This window comes from Strix uralensis, chromosome 2 (genome assembly GCF_047716275.1).
Source record: "Strix uralensis isolate ZFMK-TIS-50842 chromosome 2, bStrUra1, whole genome shotgun sequence".
Taxonomy (NCBI): domain Eukaryota; kingdom Metazoa; phylum Chordata; class Aves; order Strigiformes; family Strigidae; genus Strix; species Strix uralensis.
Window position 1 is genome coordinate 66,268,025 of NC_133973.1, and position 23,141 is coordinate 66,291,165.

At 40.7% G+C, this 23,141-nt stretch overlaps 1 protein-coding gene across 1 annotated transcript in view; it reads right to left on the reverse strand.

The window, feature by feature from the left end:
• Nucleotides 1-23,141, reverse strand: part of RFX8 (regulatory factor X8) — a 33,495-nt gene that overhangs the window by 492 nt on the left and 9,862 nt on the right. Inside the window, 12 exon segments of the mRNA XM_074859075.1 lie at nucleotides 3,595-3,691; nucleotides 3,694-3,813; nucleotides 7,291-7,405; nucleotides 8,548-8,642; nucleotides 10,178-10,334; nucleotides 15,046-15,104; nucleotides 16,546-16,696; nucleotides 17,345-17,458; nucleotides 17,975-18,049; nucleotides 18,134-18,268; nucleotides 19,274-19,337; nucleotides 20,895-20,957. Of these exon segments, the coding sequence (XP_074715176.1) occupies nucleotides 3,595-3,691; nucleotides 3,694-3,813; nucleotides 7,291-7,405; nucleotides 8,548-8,642; nucleotides 10,178-10,334; nucleotides 15,046-15,104; nucleotides 16,546-16,696; nucleotides 17,345-17,458; nucleotides 17,975-18,049; nucleotides 18,134-18,268; nucleotides 19,274-19,337; nucleotides 20,895-20,957 (1,245 nt within the window).

Below are 23,141 nucleotides of genomic sequence, written 5' to 3' on the forward strand. Positions count from 1 at the left end.
TATAAGCCCTGCTATTCTTTTTCAAAACAAATAGTCTCAGCCTGTCTCTCCCCCTCATGGGGACTGCTTTTTCATGGTGAAATCCTGGCTTTCTTAAAATCAGCAGAAGTTTTGCAACTGAATTTAAGCAAGGTCAATATTTTGCTCTCATTTTTTGATCATTTTAGTTAATGATTTCACTTGGTCTCTGTATCCTGGATTATACAGACCACTCAAATGAACACTTATTGTTCCTTTAAGTGAAGCAGTTAACTATGGCCTTATTTTTTCTCCCTTTTTAATAAATCAAAGCATTTCATTTGCTTTCTGCCAACAGAGCTACAAACAGCGTAACCTCCGTCTATTCGTGCCCTGATTTGCAGTATATTGTATGTTATGAAGGTGTGGAATTGGATTAAAAGCTACAGCATGGTGTTCTGCAGATAAATCCACTGCAGGTGTGCAGTTTAATAGGATTTTAATTTGGTAACAAGTGAACAAAGAGAGGAAGCCTAGAATGGGATTTTCTAGATGAAAAAATGCTATTTGTGCTGAGAGAAAGCAACTGCAAGCTCCGTGATAAAGAATAAAGATCAGGCCAATGCAGTTGTATAGCTTACGGCTCACTCAGAGCATCTTTGTTACTGCCACCGGTTTCAACAATTCTTAGTTCATACTATGTGCGTCTGGCTATATAGCATTTCACCTGCCACACTCCCCATTAAGCCAGCATGTTCAAATCCTGTATTGTCTCACTCCCCGCCCTCTACATTTTTTCATATAAAAATAATGTTTTCCTCGGGAGATATCACCAACTTGGAATGTATTCTGTTTTCAAGGTTATTAACGATTATTTTCATGCTTCAAATTCTATAAAAAAATGGATTCAGAAATGTGCTGCACTGTTCAAAATAAATGGAAAAACATGGTCTCTCTGCTGAGGAGTGTAATTTATATTCAGCATCAACTAGGAATGGAGGACCAAAAACAGATGGGGAAGGAAGAGGAAGAATGAAGGTGATGACTAAAAGATCATGAAGGGATCTGCTAAGCCACAGACACATATTGATGCTGCTGCTATCAGGGCAAGGTTGGGAGATTCTTTTCTGATTTCTGTTACCAGTCCTCCCTCTCGTTTTTCCAGGGTTTCATAGCAAATCTGAGTTTTTAGCACTAATTTCAATGAGATGAGGGTGGAGGTGCGATGAACAGATTTTTTTCCCAAGCATAACAGGCTGTAGAGAAGGCATAGAAATGCCTTGTGGGACAAGATGAAAAAGATACGGAGGTTGGTGTTGTTGGCAGAGGACGGAGTGGAGGATGGGAACTGACGAAAGACACTGGGTCGCAGAGAGCTGTAGAGGCTGCATGAGGTAAGGGAGTTAAAAGGAAAAATTATGAAATATACCCGTGATGCACAGAGCAATATGTCAGCGAGCAGAGATATGGTCCAGAAAACAGCAGTGTGGCTGGTGCATGCCACTAAGGCTGCTGAGGGTTTAGATACCCCGCAGAACGGGCTGTGGCCGAAGGGGGATTAGTCAGGAGCAGGGACAGATGGTTGCTTGGGAGCATGATGAAGATTTTTGGTGATCAGAAGTCACAGAACACAAATCCTCATGCAATGGGAATCTGTTCAGAGGATCTACAGAGATGGTGATATAAAGTGGTGGGTGATGTAGATGCTTTTGACAGCTGTGTTTTTCAGCAACCTGTGGAATTAGTATTGACACTCAAGAAGGAGCCTGCAGTGGTTGAGGTGGGAGCTACCACCCATTTGAAGGACACAAGTAGGCAGAAGTGCTCACTTACTCTGTTACAGCTCCTGAAACCCTTTTGAGCTGCAGGTTCATTTTTCAGCTCCCTCACAAACTGCAAACACTTGAACCACAGCATCAGCAGGCTCTTACTAGAATCTCTTTTTCATCCCACCATTATCAGCATTTTGCACATGGACTGGCAGAATCCGTCATCTGTTGGGATCTTTAATCTCTAAACTCATTCTACACTCTCCCAATCCTGCACTATGTCCTTCCCTCCCCCATACCTTCTCTCAAGTCATCATACTCTGAATTTCATGTTTTATACCCTTCCTTCCTGACACCCCTCATCCCTCACTCTAATCAGCCTTGCTCTGTTCTTGAGACCACGTACAAAATATGCAAAACTGATAGACATATTTATAGGCACATCACTTACACAGACAAAACCTGGGTCGAACCCTTGTCTGCTGACACCCACATAAGAACATTGCAATGGGCATAGTGGGCCATACAAAAGCCCATATGGGCAGCATAGCGAAAACATAGGAAACAAGGCAGATAGTGAGTAAGATTTCTACTGGTTTATCTCCTAATTTCTGACCATCAGTGGTTTAGAGGTTCCTTTCTTGTAGCCTGCACCCAGCTCTGTTTGTTTTTTGACATTAAGGTGGTGTGTCAGGATGGGTCATTATATTACATTTGAAAAATAACAAAAACTGTCAAACATGCCCATCACATGTATAAATCATTCTTACTTTGTCACCTTTGCGTCTTCTTTCTCCTCTCCAATTTTCATTGCTGAGCTAGCTTTAGCATATTCTATATTTAAAAAACAAGGGTCCACTGAGGGTCTTTATAACTAATACAGATGTTTTTAAAACAGTCCATTTCCAGCCTGGTCCTAGTTTATGGAAGCTGAATACATCTGGGGAGTAAAATAACTATAGCAGGATCACACCAAAAATGTAATTTTCTTCATGACTCTTGGTGCCATTAACATTTGTCCACTGTTTTCTGGAAAACACAGTGTTCTGTGAGATTTAAGACAAGTACTGTTACTGCATGGAAGAGAAATCTGAAAACAGGTGAGTGTCTAATTCATCACTTGTATTGAGCACAGAGGCTTGATCCATGTTCCCATATGTCCTTATATTTAGCCTGGTATCCTAGGAAGACTTAGAGTCTATCTTGTTTTCTACCTGTATATCATCCCTTATGCTGGGACTGACTGCAAAAAAGTCTGGTGGAGCAGAAAGGTCTCAAGGATTTCATACTTCTGCATGTTTTGATAAAACTGACAGGTAGGTGGAAGAAAGAGAGCCTCTTGGCACTTCCAACAGCGAGAAAAGACCACACCATGGTCTCTTCCGATCAATAAATACATGCAGCCTGTTTGTCAGCTAGCCCACAAGCTGCTCCCAACCCACCAGAACAGTGCTGCTCTTGCTTAGACAACACTTGGGGAATATGAAGGACTGCCAAAGGTCTGCTGAAAACCTAAGGAAAGAACCAGGGAACTGCGGTGATGGGAAGGTGGGTGGTGTGGAGATTACAGTCCCTTGATAGGATCATGGGGTGGGGGCGGGATGTGGAGGATGCTTTGTGGCTTGAGGTTTCGGTGACATTGGACATGGCTCCATGTGAACCTAGATTTCATTACTTGTACTTTACACACATAAAAAACCCCAAACAACCACACCCCTCCTGATTCCTCCGGATTTACCTAATTAATATCTTTTTAAAAAAAGTTTTATTTAATGTGTATTTTACCTTGCTGCCTGTGGCTGTGTCCACCACTCAGAATGCTGGAAAAGCATTTCTTAATCTGAATTTCTTAATAAGAATTACTTACTCTGGCTCTGCATCAAAGCTGTAGGAGCACTGTGGAGCACTGGCTTGAGGTTGCTCCTCTGCAAAATAGACCCAGAGATGGCTGGGCTTGTAAACCCCAGAACAGGGGAATCATTTTGCTTTGCGACCCAGAAACTTTCATCTCCCTCCTCCTCTATATAGGACAGGAAAACATGAGCCACAAAATCCATGAGTAGCAAATTTAACAAATGCCAGGATCCTAGGTTTAAAGAAAAACAAAAATAATTTCAACAACCTCTTGATTTGCTTATCTTTATGATGTGTTCTTTTTTGAAGGGCTTCATTATAGTAATGGGCTAGACAAAGTAGCATACTAGCACTCATCAAATAGTACTTACAAATTATGTACTTTCAAGTATCACAGCAAAATAGGCACCAACTGCAGATTTTAAACATAAGCAAAAGCCTTTTCTCCTTTTTTTAGCTAGAGGGGAAAGTGTACTTGTGTTTATTCGCTTTCCTGTTCAAGTTCTTCCCCCACATTCACTGCTACTACAAGACTTATCAACAACCACAGATCATCCCTTCTCCCCTTGGACAGATAAATCATTCCACCTCTTCCCAAGCAAACCTTCCTACAGACATCTGTATGTCCCGTATCTGTGACATTAAATGGCGTACCTTGCACTTGGGGCATAACTGCTAAAAGCCAAGAGAGACTTGCTGAGGACATTGACTTTTGACACATACCTTGGTTGAAAGCCCTTACAGTAAAGAGAAGGTCTTCTTCCATGCCATAAATCTGGATAGGAATTCATCAAGTAATTCATCACCTCTGCATCCCCCAAAAATGTTTACATGGACATCAACAAGGAGATGCCACAATTTACATGGACAACCAAGGTTTACAGAGATTTAAAAATGAAAAATACTGCCTCTTTTGATGTTATATGTGTCTGAGAAGCTGCTGCTTCTGCTGTTTGTCCTTTTGCACATCTTTAAATGATAGCAAAGTAAGCGGAATGAGTTGTTTATCTATTGGAAAAGGAAAGGGACTTTTATACTTGGAGTTCAAACTATACAGACCTGACACTAGTAGTCCGTGAGTGTTTCTAACAGTCTTACGGGTGTTTTCAATATATTCAATAACAGTAGGCTTGAAACAAAAGCTACTGCTCCAGTTGTCCCTTGGGATAATACAGAGGGACACAGTTTTGAAGAGGGAGTAAGTTGAATCAGCTTACTTGCAAAAGAGGAATGCACAAGTCACTGTGCAGCCAGCATGGCTCAGTACATCCCTGAATGGCTCATAAGGGAGACTGGTGAGGAAATGGGGGTGTACTGGCTGACATGAGGCTGTGATGGAGATACATAGCAGTACATTTGCTGGAGAGGTGGAGCTGAAAGAGCTGCAGAGGTCCCATTAGCTCTGACTTCTGTAGCACACATGCCCCTTGCTGCCTTACAGCGGGGGTAACTGCATGGTTCCTCTGGTCACACTTGGGCATCACCCATGTGGAGGCTGGTCTGGAAGAGGGTAAAAGTCAATCCTAAATTTAGAGGTGTGAGTATGCCAGTATATTATGTGTGCCAGATGAGCCAAACTCCAAGGAAAGAGCCCCAGACTGAAGTAGGTTTGGTTTCGCTTACTGTTATGTAGTTTATTTTGGGGGGAGGCACACTGCATTAACATGACACTCACACATTTCCCTAAGTAAGTGTGTTTCCTCAATGTGGATGTTACATATTTCAATTTGCAGGATGCCCTCCATACCTGCAAGAAATGCTGAGATTTAAGAAATTTCTGAAAAGTGATGACCCCGACTACAGAACTTTTATACCAGATGGCTTGTTAACATAACGGTTTCAGTCCTGTCCACTAAAACCTGAAATCCTACCAGAATAGAAACATGGGAAAGAAGGGACATTAACAGGTCATGTAGCCCAAAATGTTAAAGAACCAAGAGTATTAAGAAAGAAGATAATAATGATCAAGTTAATTGGAGCATCATAGAGAAAGGTTTAAGATATTTTTTAACTCTCTCATATGTGAGAATTCAATCTTAGTGTTACTGAAGTATAGTAGGAAGACTGTCATAAGTGGGATGAAAATATAATTTATAACTAATTCAAGGAAGGGTAGAGGAAGGGATGGTCTCCATCAGTTGTGTACCCAGCCACTGACAACTGCAGAACAGGGAGGCAATTCATTAAACTCTTCTTGTGGTGGAAAGAGGGAAGAGGATTTCATCATTGTGGGGAATTTCAACAAACATTATGCTTCCAGTGCTATCCTTGGAATTCATTCTAATTTCCTCATTGCTTAAAATATTGCATGTAATGTTGGAGAGTTTTGTGCAGAACTCCTCTGGAGAGAGAGAATGGAATGATTATTTTATTATTGCTGTAGTGCAGCAGCTGATGGACAAGGGACCCTACTGTACTATGTTCCCCGCGGATGCAGAACAAAACTCTGATCCTGCTGCAGAGAGTTTGCAATCTAAATATAAGGCAAAAGGTAGCAGCTAGATCCAGAAAAGGGGTACGCACATACATACACAAACACTGACATTAGCAGGGGAAGAATACTGAAGGATACAAAAGGCAACAACCTTAACATATCCCTTTGTTATGTCTTTGTAGGAAACACATGAAAGTACAGTTTTGAAGGGGAATTTCAAAGAAGACAATGAGGTTTTCTCTGGGTATTTGTGTGAAGCTCCATCCAACAGAATAAAAAATATGAAGTTGCTCCTTTGAAAATCTAAAAAGCGGTTCATGCAGGTTGGGATCAGATGCTGCTCACAGGAGATGGTGCATTTCTGCAGATTGAATAATAGAGAGCAAGTCTCTGAAAGGTCTTACAAATGAAGAGAAAGGCAGGTAGCATTGATGCAATACAGAAATGGAAGAGACTGAACTGATTCAAGATGTGGTTGTACCACTTCAAGCCACTTTGAGTGAATGTGACTGCACAGTCCCTTTGCTTCTCTTGCCTTGCACTGGTGTGGGATGGATTTGATGCTTGACAGCTCAGAGCCCTAAAACAGACAGAAAACTAACCCAGCTAAAGGAGTGACTCTTTTTCAGTCAGTTTAACACCTTAAACAGGCTTGCTGCTGGCTAGGCAAGCACTTGTGTCAGTGTAATGTATAAGGAAAAGGATCATATAGCTCTTGTCAGAGGAAGTAATTGCCTTTTTGGCAAGAATTATCACAGTGGCTCTGCTCTGACTGTGTTATACAGAAAGAACATGAAGGACGGAGCTATCACTTGAGAGATCTGGAGTTTTTATAGTTTGGGATATTAGCAGCCCCAGCTCTCCATCACACCCTTTTGCTGGGGTGTGCAGCTCCTGAAGGGAGGGAGAGCAGAGGCTCACACCTCAGGCTGCTGTTCCCCGTATTTCCACAGGCAAATGATGGCTTCTGCCGAAAGAGGGAGTCCTGCCCTTCCCGCCATCTCCAGCTGCATGCTCCTACTTTCCTCTGTTATGCTCACCCTAGAGTTTGGATCAGAAAACAAATCTTGCTGAAAGCTAATCGTTTTGTTTCCCTGACCCGGCTAGCTACATCACCAGGTGAATGGTGCTGCCTGATGCAAGGAAGGGAGTAGGAAGAAGTGATGCCCCCATTGACTGTAGTGTGAATTTATGTCAGTTAAAATGATCTGGTGCCTCTGCCATCTCAGGGCGGAAAGGGGAGTGTCAGATAAGAGTCACAAAGATCCTACTCACCAAAACTGACTGGACTGTTGAGGGTCATAGCCTTGCTTACTGCACTCACTAGGAAGTTCCATCTCAACTGGAAATTCGATGCCAGTTTTCTAAACTCCTCTTTACTCCTGCTTGGCTGCAGATAGAGAAAAAAAATGCTTTATGTTAAAGTTGGTTAAAATAATTCCCTATTGTGTGGCAGAGTATTTCCCCATACAAACTGCATACAAAGGTGGAACAAGAAGGTTTTTTGTTAGAATCCTAAAATAAGTTGAAAGGGATCTTTGGACATCATCTAATCCAACCTCTTGCTCAAAGCATGGCCAGCTTGGTTCAGGCCTTGTCCAGTCAAGTTCTGAATACCTCCAGGATGGAGATTCCACACCCTTTCTGGGTAACCTCTTCCCAAACTTAACTACCTTCATGGTAATTTTTTTTTTCTTTGTTAGAAATTTTCTTTGCTGCAACTTGTGTCTATTGACTTATACCCTATAACTGTGAACCCCAAGGAAAAAAGTCCCGTTCCATCTTCTCTATACCATCCCATGAGGTAGATGAGGGTTCTATGAGATGAAGGCATCACGGAACCGCAAAGTGCTATTCTTATTTAAAAAAAAAAAAAAAAAAATCAAACTAAAGAAGTACAGTTTACTCTGCTTCTTCAGAAAGGGAAAAAAAAAACCACTTTACCACCACCCAGACCCAAGTTAATTGGTCTGACAACCAACTGAATGCAGTGGTACCATCAGGCTATTGTTAATTCTGAATCAGTGATGAAACAGGGGTGGTAGAGTTGGTAACCTATGGAAAGGTACATGCGCAAGGATGATCATATTTGAATCTTTCACAAGAGCTAGAGACATTGTACTAGAAATTATCACTCTCCTACCACCTGCTAAAAGTCAACAGTTTCTTGAATCAACAGTTTCAGGAATCATGAAGTGTTCTCTTCATTTTTACTAACATTTTTCTTCTGAATTTTGGGTTATTAGGGACTGTTATAATATGTGTCTATGAAATGAGAGCAGATACTGAAACTGCCCGAGTGGATATATGTGCAGAAATATGCTTGTAGTTTGTTTGCACAGATGGAATTTTGTATTCCAATTAATTCCCCCTTTTTCTGCAGCATGCATAAATTGTATTTATGCAAATCTGCAGTCTGGTCAGGTTGGTAGTGTACAATGTAGTTCCTGCAGACTAGTGACAGTCAGCATGTAGCAGGATAAATAATGGGATCACTCCTTCTTTTCTGAAATTATTAAATTAATTTTATACCTGAATGACAAAAGCCTGAAGATTTGAAGACACACAGCTCAGGAGAACTCGAATATCTGTGTAAGGTATCAGCAAAGACATTAGGTCGTTCAAACCTATGAAATACAGAAGAAGGATCATTACTTGAAGTGATTGGCTTGCTTTTTGGTTTGTTTATGCAGTTTTAGCTTTTTTTTTCTTTTATCTTTAGCTTAAAATATTAAGACATCTGTCTATAGCATTTTGATTAATATACCATTCCTTTACTGATGAATAGTACCGCACTTTGAAATCAGTCAGAATTCACATTTATGTCTATTTCCACCGTATCTACACTGATCTAGTCATCATGGCAAAGGTGTCAAGAATAAATGCTTCCAATGTGAAAGCTAGCATTTGGTTAGCAATACCAACTTACTTATCTGAGATTTTATGTGTTGAGAAGAAAAAATCTTGGTTTATCTGTTGAGGGGGAGAGAACAGTTTTAAAACAATAACAGAAAATGCAGAATATTCTGTAGACCAACAGAATTATAGATAATATTGCCACATATCAGTGCAGCTGTTCCCCCAAAACATTGGAATCCACCAGTGCCAAAGGGTACATCACTATGGCACCTCTCTGAATTTACACCCTTCTGATATATATTCCTTCAAGAAGACATACAGATTGGGTCTGTGAAACCTTGCTTATTATAAATAACAGTTTGGAAAAACAATGAAAACAGAGAATGCAATAAATCCACCTTGGAAAAAGTAAGATCATCATTAATATAATGAGCAAATGTAATAAAAGTGTTCTGTGCAGTGGTTTTGATTTTATAATGTATATAAATATTTAAATGGTTCTCCTGATCGTTCTGTGAAGAAGGCAAATTATTATTCCTACTGAAAGGAGTCATGGAAAGGCTGTGGCACATCCCTTGTCAGTGAGTGAGTCGGGGGTGGGCCAGGAACAAAGAGCTGAGGTTTACCCCCATCAGTTCCATGCACAGCCTAGTCCAACTTGCCTGTCTCTTGCTAATAATTTAAATGGCAGCCCATTAATCTAAGAATTAACTTGCCATCACATTCCCATCCCTTTTTATTAAGCTTGCAAATGCATTATGTCATGGCTGCATACAAACTGTATTTACAGCAGCACATCGATCCCACAGGCTGTAATACAGCAAAAGGACATGAAAGCCGAAAGGCCAATAGTCCTCATCCAGTTCAGCATAAAATATTTTAAAATCTGACCACAAGAAATTATTTTGTGTACTTTGATTAATAACAGAGGAAAATTGAGAAATGCAACTCTTGGAAACTTCTTTTTTGTCAAAGAAAAAGGTAAAAAATTAATATCCCTGTTTGTCAACCTTCTGGAAGATACATCATTTAGTAACACAAACCCCCCTCCTGCTGCCATAGAAAGCTTTAAGAGAGAGTCAGAACGGAAAGCCTTTCATTCCTAACCTTTAAAGTTAAAAGAATAGTATTACATGCTCCATTCTCAATTTTATTGGCTCTTTTCCAGTACTTCGGGTTACGGCAAGTCTGTATTTCCCATTAGGGCAGATGCCATGAATAAACAAGAGGAAATGCTGGAGCTTTAACAATGGCAAGCAAGGGCTTAAGTGGATAGACAGAAAATATAGCAAAAAAATATTACATTTGAGTTCTATGTCATTCTGCAGCTCCTCTGGATTCCTAAGCTTCGATTGAAAGAAGTTTCCAGGCACATCCAGAAATCCCTGATCAATGGCAGAATGCAATTCTGATCGCAGAACAGTGACTTTGCTGTTGCTGTTCAAGATTGTTCTCACTGTCTATAGAGAATAAGAAAACAGTTAATGCCTTTCATTTTCTCAAGCTCTTAACTTGGTCAAAAAGCTTTCCTTATTCAGTACTAGACTTTATGTAACCAGTCTCCAAATTGGGGAAAAAAAATAAGGGAGATGAATCTTAAGATGTCTTCAAGCGTTTTTTGTTCTGGGAGATATTATTTTCAATGACGCTCTGTGTTGCTGTCTGTGATGTAGCAGACAAGGCTAACATGCTTGAAGTATCTGGGCAACTGCCTGGGCAATCGGTTTTGCCTGGAGTTATTATAGTTACTTCAAATAACGGTATTTTTGTCTAAAACATGGAATGGTGTATCAGGGCTGACTTTTCCTCGATGTTACCTGTCCTTAGTACTTGTTTCAATTAAATTCAAAGGCAAATTTTGTCAAGTAAAAATAACATTAGAAATACGGTATTAGTTAATCTTAGTTGGGATTTTATCCCATTTGTCTGCTTATGAGTCGTTCATGAACAAATCTGGTTTCATATTTGTCCCAAAAAGTATTACTCACATAGATATTGCAAACAATTTTCAGCTTAACATTTGATCCTCATCTCTTCACTTTTTTTTTTCATTAATTGCTATTATCACACAATATTCCTTCAGATTCTTGATGAAATGATGAAAACAGTGAAGGAATTTAAACCTCAATCCATTGAAATTTGTTAGTCCATACATTTAGTCTCTCACTTCCATACAGAAGTCAGTAAGATCCTAAAGCCTTTGTTGAATTTTGCGGTTTTATATGAATAATCCATGTCCAGTTGGGCCTTCCAGAGGAAAAATATTTTTTGTAAAATTCAGAAAAACTTCCAGATTCATAAACATTTTAACAAATCCCATTCACCAGGTGCTTATCATGACCCCACAAGCAGCAGTGAATGTGGCTGCCTATTTGTTTGCAAACATAATTCCCAGTACAGCCATTTTTCTTTTTCATCATTCTGCTAGCTTTACCGAAATACCAAAAGTACTCTGATTCTTACTCGGTAATCCCCTTCAGTGAAGTTAAAGACAAAGTCTTTTTACTTGTTTTACTTGGAGTTTCCAGTGTCAGAAGAAGAGCTGCTGCTTCCAACATGAACACCTGACCTGAATGCTGGGAACTACCAGGGGCAGCACCTTCAGTACACTGCTAGCACCCGACTCCATGCCCCAGTGGTTTAGACTGGTCCCTTTAGCCATTGCACTTCACCATACTAAATACAATTCTCTAAATGACTGAGAGCCAGCTCTGACAACACTTAAATACAGCTTACCAGAGGCAGGAATCAGCCCCGGAAAATGACAAGCATCATTTCTCATAGGGAATTTGCACCTTTTTATGCTCTAATTACTTCTGCATATCCAGGTAGTAGCAGCTGTCAGCCCGCTTTACCTACACATGATGGGAAAGTTACTTTTTTTTCTTTTGAATGCTGACCCTGACAAAATTGTTCCTATTTTCTCACCAGGTGGCTGAATTATTGCAAAGTACTGTACAAGGGAAGGTGTGGTTACACCATTCAGAGGCTGCAACTGCACAGCTCCTCTGTAGTACTTCTCATTAGGAGCACTCTCACCTGCTTTGACCATCATTCTCTAGTTGAAATTCCAGGTGCATTTTAGACAGAGAAAACTGAGGAAGGATGATTAGAAATATCAAATGACTTCTATGTGAGAAGATGAGATAAACTTTAGCTTTGAAGAGAAATAACTGAGGAAGGATCTGATGGAGGTTTGCAGGGAGAATTCCATGAAGAAGGGTAGAAATTTTAAAATAATAGAAGAAAGTATTTTTTCACACAACAAGTCATCAAACCTTGGAACTCACTACCCCAAGATGTTCTGGATACCAAAATCAAGCTATTAAATACCAAGATGTGGATATAACCTTCATCTCAGGTTGCTGGAAGTCAGGAGAGTACAATGGAGGAAGAGTGAGGCATCAATTACTCTACTTATACCCACTTCACATGAGCATCTGATGAGGCCCACCAGAGCAAATGGGATACGAGTCTACACAAGCCTAGGATCATGTCTGACTGACTAAAACACTTAGCTGTCCTTTCTGAGGGACATCCACCTCCCCTCGAAGCATCTGCATGTTTCTCACATGCTGAAAATTTTAAACACCTGTGGTTAAACATCTTCTGGTGTTCACTGAACAGGAGGATACATTTGCAGGAGAATGTTTATCTGGTATTTGTTTCCTACCCTGTTTTTCTGGAGCCCAGTATCCATGGCTTTGGTAAAATCTCTCGTAGAAGTTGTAATAGAGCCTATGTGACTGCTGAAAGACTATGGGGATGCTCATTTATGGGACTTACGTAATTTCACTTATCGAAACTATTGTTTTTAAATTGCCAATGGGACTAATCATCACATACACTGGAACTCCTTTGCCCTTCCATTGTATTTTAAGGAGACTCTAGAGAAGGTGCAAACATCATTTACTTGTGAGAACAGGGCCAAGAGCTCATTAGCATGAACAAGAACCAGGCTCAGAATGTGCTCAGCTGTAAGCACAGATCTGACCCTGACTCTCAGGTCTGCTAGGTTCACTTTGTGCTGGTTAAACAGTGTAAAGGGGATGTAAAGCAGCCAGAGGCCACTGCTAGAGAATTCCCCCCCAACTAGGCTGCAATTCTCTTGCCCTAAATCTTGAGGGTGTAAATTCAGCGTTGACTCTCTGCAGCTTTTCTGCACATTAGGAATAGGCAGGGAAGAATCAAAAAGCTACAACCAGCAAGCACCTTGACATCATGACTTGAGCAGAGGAGGGTGATGTAAAGTCTGAGTATGTAAGTCAAATGCAAATGACTGGGAGTAGTTGGTATTTGCAGTCTTGCTGGATCACATTCTTCAGTGCATAAGAAGCACTGTTTAGAAGCACATGAAGCTGAGCTTTTAAAGTATTTAGTATCTCCGCGGGCTGCTGCAGTAAATGGGAACTGCAAGTGCTCAACACTTCACAGAAGTCAACCTATGCATCCTTGTGCATTATTATTTTTATTTTTTAAAACTTTTTTAAAGTAAGTGATGTATGTGTTTTGTATTCTGCTGGTGATGAAGTTTTCCCATAAATAAAAGATACCTGGAGTACTGTGTCCAGCTCTGGGGCTCCCAGCATAAGAAGGATGTAGACCTGCTTGACCGAGTCTAGAGAAGGGCCACAAAGATGATCAGGGGGCTGGAGCACCTCCCTTATGAGGAGAGGCTGAGAGAGTTGGGGTTGTTCAGCCTAGAGAAGAGAAGGCTCTGGGGAGACCTTATAGCAGCCTTCCAGTACTGAAAGGGGGCCAACAGGAAAGGTGGGTAGGGACTCTATCCGCAAGTGCAGTGATAGGACAAGGGGTAACAGTTTTAAACTGAAAGAGGGTACATTTAGATTAGCTATAAGGAAGAAATTCTTTGCTGTGAGGGTGATGAGACACTGGAACAGGTTGCCTAGAGAAGTTGTGACTGCCCCCTCCCTGGAAGTGTTCAAGGCCAGGTTGGACGGGGCTTTGAGCAGCCTGGTCTAGTGGAAGGTGTCCCTGCCCATGGCAGGGGGGTTGGAACTAGGTGATCTTTAAGGTCTCTTCCAACCCAAACCATTCTGTGATTCTGTGATTTATTAAGGAAGAATGTGACACTGCTGTGCAGTCCAAGAAGCCACAGTTCGCTTCCTTCCTCCCCTTTATTGTGGGGACACAATGTAGTGATTTAAGCCAGGCGGCATGTTGGGAAAATCTTGTACTTGCTGTTTCAAGGAGAGGAGAGAATATACCACCATAGACCACCTGTTCTCTTCTGCTTTCTTCCTTATTTGTGACCTATCTCTTCTGTCATGGCCTGGACCACCTCACAACCCAAGCTTTTGGAAGTATCCAAAGGACACCAATGGAAGGAACGCTGCAGAGAGGGTGCAACCCCTCATAATAATGCAGCACTGAATGAAACAATTTACTTTGCAGTGTTCAAAAGGTTAAAAATGCATCTCCTGGATACATCTCTGTAGCTGAGAAGAATGATACTGTAGAACAAAAAGCAGGCAGAGATATTAATTGTTAGAGAGATTTTTGTCTCTTTCTTCCCAAGGGAAAAAAGCCAATCTGAGTGATGGCCCTGAGGAGCAAAGTTCAGAGGATGCTACCCTGCAGTGCTCTTTCCAACACTGTCTGGCCAGAGGATGAAGAAGATTTTGCCAACTGATCCCTGGGATCCATGAAAAAGGTGAGGGTCTTGTGCCCTTAAAGACTTCATGGCCTGCTCCCCGACCCTGCAGCTTCACTGCAGCCAGCATATTAGTGATTTCCCTTGTGCAGGCTGCTGCAGCACTCGTCATAGAGAGTGATCAGGCTGCTGCATAAAACCAATTTTAGAATAGCTCCAGCATGTCCTATCTGACTGGCTTTGGCATGGCTGAGCGAGGATACTGGAAACTGTCATCTGACCCTTCCAGCTACTGTGTTCTCCTCTCCATAGGGGACCACTGACCATATCTCAGAGGCTGTCACAGAACCCAGAGGGAGGAAATGGCCCCCTCAGCATACTTACGGTGTGGGAAGAGATGGGTAGGAGGGTGAGCGTGATTTGGACCATGGTCAGTATACAGCTAAGAACACTTGTGCTGCTGCTGTTGTCCTACAGTGGAGCATCTCATAAATAGTCCAAACTGCCTGAGTGAATGAGATGCCCATTTTTTTTGTTTTACGGATTCTGGAACATACCTTGGCAATGTTAGAAAGGTCTGTCTTTCTCCTGAGTCTTTTTATAAACACTGTAACTTCTGTTAAAGAAGAAGAGGCAGATGTTTCATATCATTAATATTTTACAGTCTAAAAGATGTTAATGAAGACAGATCTTTTAAATTAGAAAGTAGATCCCTAGGGGAGCTACGGAGGCTAGCGAAGAGCACAGAGGGGGCACTGAGCCAGCGTTATGGGCTGGGGACCCTTGCAGTTTAAAGCTCGCAAGCAGAAGCTGCCCAGGTCACCACTCTTCCTTCACTGCAAATCTGTTAACCCATGACACACAGGAAAAATCGTTCCAATATTTTTTTACATTAAATACTTCTTAATCAAGACTAATACTCTTTTATGTGTGTGGTTTAAGGTGAATGAAGGAAATGTTAATTTTAAACCTCCTATATTTTGTTCAGAGGGCTTAGAGTTACACCTTTATGCATCTATAATTCTGTAGCACTGTTAGTAGTAGCTGGTTTCTTTGGTTCTATTTTCTCCTGTTTATAATGTGTTGTAATTATATCAAGCATGGTCCAAGAATATCCTTTTTAAGAATAAAATATAAAATAACTGATTCTTAGTTACAGGAAAATCGAATATAAAGCAACTTACGAACTTCTGTAGACAGACAATGGTTTTCAAGTGAAAATTTCTGTTTCCCTGAGGTTTGTACAAACCAGAAAGACCAGGATGTAGATACAAAGGTTTGCAGCTGATTAATTACATATACCTCCATGCACACACATGTTAAAAACACATTACTAAGTTTGCTCTGTCAAGCATTCAAATGTAAGAAATGCCAGAATTAAGACTGTCTGCAAGTCTTCCTTGAGCATATGAATGCTAATACAATCTTTTTTCTACACAGGAGCCCTGCTTTGCCAACTGAGGAGTTCGTCTTCCCTCAATGAGCAACTGAGCAACATTATGTTTTAGCCAGAATCTTCAGCATCATATATAAATATTTGTATGTATGTATGTACATATTTACAAATACACACACCTTTGTATAGTACAGATTATTGCAAATCCTCCTCTAATGACAGAGTCATAGTTTCCCTATGGGACTATGGCTTTTTTTCCCTTTATACTGAACTGCACTATAGCCATTAATTAATTTATCTGCATAAAACCACTTGCAAGGTGAAGAGACAGAACAATACCTAAATTTCAGAGGGCAGACTGCGTATTATTCAGTCATCTACACAGCCAAAGCGATCATGGCGAGAGACAGATCTTTAAAAAGATTCAAGTACACTTTAATTTACCATGAATTGGGAATAATTTTGTCTTAAATTTGTTCTCACATATTATCTGAGACTATTTATTTTCAACTGTATCCCAACAACTCTAGTCCTCACTACTATTGGTTACATCAGCTAAAAATGTTTTTAAAATCGTTTCTGTAAGAGTCTTGTAATACAATCTTCTCTGCAGTTTAAGCAAAGATTGTTTTATGAAAATCTCTCTATTACTCACACGTACCTTTAGATTTGGATGTTTGGAGCAGTAATGGAAACTCTTCCAAAGCATTAAGGAGCCAAAGTTCAAGATTTTTACTGAACAATCTGATTGAGTTCATGTGTTGCACAGGCACCTCCTCCAAGAAATCATGAAGTAGGATGTTCTCCATTTCCTAGAATACAAATTCATGGAGCTGCACATGATTGGTGTACTACAGATATTTACAGCTGAATGAAACAAAATTGTATTGATAGTTTAATTGTAAAAAAGCCTGGTTTTTTCTTCCAATTAAACAATAGCTAAGCTACCTTTATTAGTAGAAGGAAAAAGATCCTAACAATAAATGTAGTTTTCTGAATTAATTACTAGACACTACTTAATGACCTTCTGTAAATAAGAATCAAATTATTTTGATCATAAAACTGCATATTTCTACATGGAATGTTGCCGAGAAATGCAGTAGTGTTCTCAAAGGAAAAATAACTCTTGTAATTTAGAAAACAGTTATCAGTCAAAATTTCAATCACATAACCTCATGCCAGAACCACAGACCACATTTATAACAGCATACTCCATTGATATTAGGGAGTTTCAAAGGAATATATAGCAGAAAAATGGAAGTTATCTCAAATTCCACTGTCTCCTTTCAAAATCCATACTGTGCTGTCTCAGAAAAAGTCAAAGAACAAACTTGAGGTATAAACAAAAATCCCATTGTACAGCATGCAAGAAACAGCTGGCTCTTCTCCTCAGGTAGAGCTACCAAAAAGGCATAAACACGTAATAACATAATTACAACAAATAAGTGTGCTTACAGTACCTTGAATAGCTGCCTATCATAGCTTTTGAACAGCTGGCATACATCTGTCAAGGACATAAGTGCTATTCTTTCAGGCTGAAGAGACCTCCAGAATGACATGATACAGTCTTCCACCTGTCGCACAAAGTCCTTTATGAATTTTCACTGATTTTACACTTGTGAAAGGTGAAGTGTAATTCAGTACGAGAACACAGATAAGCACAGAAGCAAAAGAATGACAGTGGAGCTGGGCTCTTTGCCTGGCCCCATCCTGGCCAGGCTCCAGCGTAAGTGGAAACATCCTGAGGCAACAAGCTGAACCTCACAAGGCAGCATAAGAAAGAAGAGAGAAACAAAGAATTGTGCCATGGATATGTGGATATAATGAAAGGTATGTGTCCATGGCCTTGTGTTTTGTGCTGGGCTCAGACCTGTTGATGTGCCTGGAGTGCTCAGGATATGCCTACAAACTCAGATTCTCAGAGCATGTTGTGTTAATTAAGACTTCCCAAATAATTTGACTGAATGCTCCTTTTATCTATAAATGATCACCTACCTTAGATCAAACTATCAATAAGCTACACAGAAACGATTTTATCCTTAGAATTGTTTGCTGTCATCAGAATGAGTGTTATTAAATCAAAGGCATACCTTATCAAGCTCGCTCTTTCTCACCATATGTAAAATATCTTGACAATGGCTGCAGTATTCATTGGCAAGCAGTACCTGGAGAAGGTAACCAAAAAAAGGGTAAAAAAGATCACACAGGCAAAGAGCTAACTCACTTGCGCATCAAATACTTGAACGTACCATTTCGTAGGGGTATTTCTTCCCTAGCTCTTGCTCCCAGAGATAGAATATGCTGAATTCAGGCCAAGGGTACCGAAATCCCTCTTGTTCAGTCTTCAGATAAATGACAGATGGAGAACAGTGCAAATTCTTGCTCTCAATGAGTCAGGATTTATTTTGAACAATAAAAAAAAAATCATAATTATCTTGTCAGTTATGTTAAAAGTATTAAGTACTTTCTTGAAATTGTATAACATGATTTTTTAATAAGATGTATTTCTTCAGAGAAATGCTTGTCCTTTTTTTTAGAAAGTAGGGGTGGATGAAAGAAACAAGCATGGCTGACTAAATATTTAAATCCTAAACAGTACATGAATTTCTTTTCAAAACCAGTGAATATTTAATGCTATACATATCTTCCACATATCTTCTTTCTATAGCACTCATGTCACAGTTGTAACCTTCTAAATAAGGCTGCAGATAGTTGGCTCTGCTGTCGGGGTGACGGCACATTCCTCATCAGCTGTCATTACATCCACTTCAGAGCACTCATTACTGTACCCGAGTGCTCCGTAAAAATAAGACAGATATCCAGTCTCTCCTTTTTTCCTCACTTTGGTCCACATAATTTTGTTGCTCATGCTCTGCTGGCTGACTTCCAACAACCCCAGTGTCAAGCCATCCCATGACAGCACACTTATGGGGAAACGGCCACAGGTTAGTCTTGCATCTGCCCTTTTCAGTGAGCAGGGGTTGTGCTCTTTTTTGTTAATCATTTCCTAGTATTTAAATACTTGTTGTGCCAATAGACTCTGAGCACGCTGAAAAGACACCGGCTCAGCAGCATGAGGGTCTGTTACTGCGGGCCTCAGGCATGGAAGGTTGTACCCCACTAACTCCTATAATATTCAAAACCTGGGCTGTCAGCCACAATCTCAGCACAGATAAAATTATTTGAGCTGACGTTAAGACGACAAAAATATTTAGCTACCAGGTGAAGTAGGAGTGGGGGAAGTAAGCATTTAGTGAGATTATGCAGACAAAGATTATGTTGAAGAAGATGATGGGTCAACTGTATTTCATCAGGACCTATTATATAGCAATTCTAATTAAACACACAGATAGACATTTTGTTATAAGTCTAATGTATCCGAAACTCACTGTTCTTTTTTTTTGGCTATTTCTCTTGTAACCAGCTGCATCTCCAGAACTGCAGGCGTTTCCACTGTGGTAAAATATACAACAGAAAAAAAAAAAAACCTTTAAAAGCCCACCAATTTATTCTGTATTTAGTAAGAAAATGAGCTCAAACTGGATAAAGTGCACTAGATTGGAGCATCACATTTGGGAAACAAACCCCACTCTCCTTCCTGTCATTCAGCAGCCCCATGATTTTCTAACGAGTCTGAAGACCAATTTCTTAATTTTAAGATAAAACTGAACCATTCATTATAAGGATGGCAAGGTATTAGCCATTTAACAGTGCAATGTCTTCCAACTTCTTGCACCAAAATAGTGGGTTTGTATTTGGAGTTGCAGTTCATTTGGAATGATAATAATAATGATAAACATGCAAATAATGAAAGCATAATCATCCTTGTGCTTTGATTTCACAGTTATTAAATTTTCGGCACCCTGTATCAGTTTAGATGGCATTTCATTTCTGACTTTCCCCTTTTACTTTGCAAACATGCCATGATGTTCCACACGGTCAGAATTCACTTGGACCTGCAAAGGCTTGGCCACTGGCTTTTGGCTGAAAAGCCAGGGATGCAGGCACAATAGACTGCTTTCTTGCTTTACCATCTCCTACCTCTCTCCCTGCCTGTTTTGCTGAGGCTAATCCTACAGGAGGGAGAGGCAAGGTTGCTAGTAAAAGGGACGTGCTGTGAGAGTTGGATTCCTCCAGTCAAGCCCCCATCTGCTGCTGACACCTGCTCGCTGTCTCTGAAGGCATTTCAAACTCCAGGGTCCTTTTGGACTTGGCTGTTTTGAAGGGTGACAGGCAGGGGCTTTGTAGAAAATGTGCTTCCACTGGTGACTGCCAACACTCAGGCTGTCTAATCAGATCCTGGGTGCTGGTTTCACTGCTGTCATGTATTATAAACCAGGGTACCACCATACGTCCTGAAGGGACAGAGGACAAAATGTAACAGCTTATCTGCTTGAAAACTCAAGCCACTTAAAATGCCTCCTCTCACTTCTCTACTGTCCATAGGACTGACACTTGCCACCTGAAAAAATTACCTTTCCCTCCGCCACTGCTCTCTGCCATGAAGGTAGTGCTCCAGAGAAACAACCAAACTGACTGCCCAATGCAGGGTACAACATTCACGTTGGGTATGTTTGGGAACCCTATTGACTCTTTCTCCCAGATATTTTAGGGTTGGTGGGTGGACAAAGGGAAGAATGTGTAAGTAGAAATGTTTCATAACCCTTCTTTGAAATGGGTCCTTCCTGCAGATTTCTAAAGCCTGTGAAACAAAATTAATGAATATTTTCCAGCTCCTGCTCTCCCTGAGAAGGCGGCCAGCTGTATCTTCTTCTGCTGCTACTATGGCAACACATATCAGCATTGCTTTCCTCCAGTGGGCTGGCTCCCGCGTCAGGCTGGCTCCCCACTCCCCCCAACACGGGGATGGCGAGGTGTGAGAAGGGGTGCTGCGTGGGTCCTCCTGCGCCCCAGCAGCCAGACGGGAGCTCAGTGATGATTACGTGCAAATACCTATGGAAAGCTAACATCTATGTGCTCCCACTGTTAGCAAATGAGGTTTGGACTCACCCGGTGCCCACGGAGGTGCTCAGCTGCCAGGCAGAGCTGCTCACTTTCCCTGGAGAGCGGTGCCTCGGTAAAGACAGGCTGAATAAAGACAGAGCACACAAAAGAGGATGTTGGTGGGAGAAGGGGAAAATGGGTGGTGGCAAAATCACAAGGAGTCTCACCATATCTCTTGCAGAGTTTGGATGATGCTATGGGGTGGGAACTAGAGCTAAAATGAGGAATACAATAGTGGGGATGACAAAAAGACTAACAGAGGAGGCGAATGGGAAGGACAAAGGAAAAATGAAAGTAGGGAGGGTTGTGAATGTGTATGCTGTTGACTGTCAGATTAGACTGAGATTAGAAAAGCTAATTTGCTAGAATCAGATCAGATTTTTTTTTATTAAAAAATCATGGGTTTGCTTCACTAGAAAGTCAGAAGCCCAAACCTTCCCTATTACTAGAATCGTAAAGTAACTCTTACAAAACCAAATTTTGCTAGCATTTTTTTAATGCTGCTGTACTCTGAGCCAGAACAAGTACTGTTTTAGGGAAAGCTTGTCCTCCCATTCCTAGAGGGCACCCTATTGTAATGCAAATCAGTAGATACTATATTCCCTTAAATCTCTGTAATACATTTGGACACCTCATTGATTACAGTTGTTTATTTACACTACATTCATAACATCATCATCAGAGCTGTGGCACACATATCTTCAAAAAATCCAAGATTTCTAAATGAACCGACTCACAGGTGCTGTATCCTCATGACTCCTTGTGTGAACACATTCCAACCCAGCCAACTCATACATCTGAGGCCCTGCTACTGTCAAAAGGCAAATGCCTTCTTTGTAGTCAAAGGCAAACCATTATAATCTTACTGTCATTTCTATGACACCAACAAGCACAGCTCCCAGCCTGCCAGATCCTTCACGGGTCTAGTTCCTCACTACCAGCACCATGTCAATTGCCAGCTATCTCAATATGGTCAAGAAATATTCTTTTCAGTAATTAGAGAGAGTGGATCATAGTTTTGAAACCATCCTTTTCTTCGCCAACCTGCAGGCTGGGTGGATGCCTTGGCTTCTCAACCGGGCTCCCAGCTCCACCTTTCCTTCAGGTGGGTGCAACAGAAAAAGCATCTGCATGTTGAACTCTATTCAAGCATGGGAGGGAGCAATAGTTATTTAGGACATGTTCACTACTGAAACAGGCATCCCCTGTCTCTGACAGAGGGAAATGGCAACAAGGCAGAGAAGTATATCCCATTAGCAGGGTCTGGTCCACAGGCCAGCATTTGGACTGCACTGAAATGGTATATCAAAAATCTTCTTCACTGTATTTTGGAAATTTCCACACCAACACACTCTCAAAAATTGAGAAGTTTTTAAAGTTAATTGCTGCAATTTTACGATTACTTCCGTGAGAACAGAAGTTGTTCCTGCAGGCAGAAAATTCTTCAAGTTTTCATCACTCTTTTTCTAAATTTCAATTTTCTAATTAAAAAAACCCCTAAGATTTGGCATTGATGGTTTTATCAACTTTATTGGATCATAAAAAATTAATTCTCATTTCAAAAAGTACTGAACCCTGCTGAGATGAGGTATTTTCTTGATGTGTTCCTATTTATTTGCAAAGAACGTCCAAAACTCACTGCAGATGGAAACAAACTCACTTATTTGGTTGAAGCTGCTGCTTATTTTGTATGTGACCTAATTATTTCTTTCAAAGTTGTGTTACTCATGCTTCTCTGGCTGTGTTTTGTGCTTTTTATTGCTTTCTCTCCATTTTTTCTTGCTGTCCTTTATCAGACACTAAGAAGTAACTGTGGCACCCAGCTGCCCAGGTGTTGTGGGCCTGCATGTTGGCTTGGGACAGGGACGTGTGGCTGCATTCAGTTCTAATTTCAGCTGTCTGGCTTCACACAACAGCTTAGTAACTTCATATAACTGTCTTAAATGAAGGAAGCATCAGACAAGATAATTTTGTACTTAAGAGACTTTTCTATTGCAACTAGAAAGACGATCTTTGTCTGAATACAATCTTTATCTTTTGATTTTTTTTTTTTTAAATCTGGGAAGTTATCTCAAGAAACTATATCAGGATCTCTAGATGGCTGGTTGATGTCAGCCCTTTCCCTGGAATACACCTCTTTTTCCTTGGTTTGACCAAATTAAATATATTTTTTTAGGAGTAGGTGTCTGGGCAAGCGCCTCTGGCAGCTGGTGGAGAAAAGGGAGGCCTGCAGACAGTGCAGCAGCTCCTCCA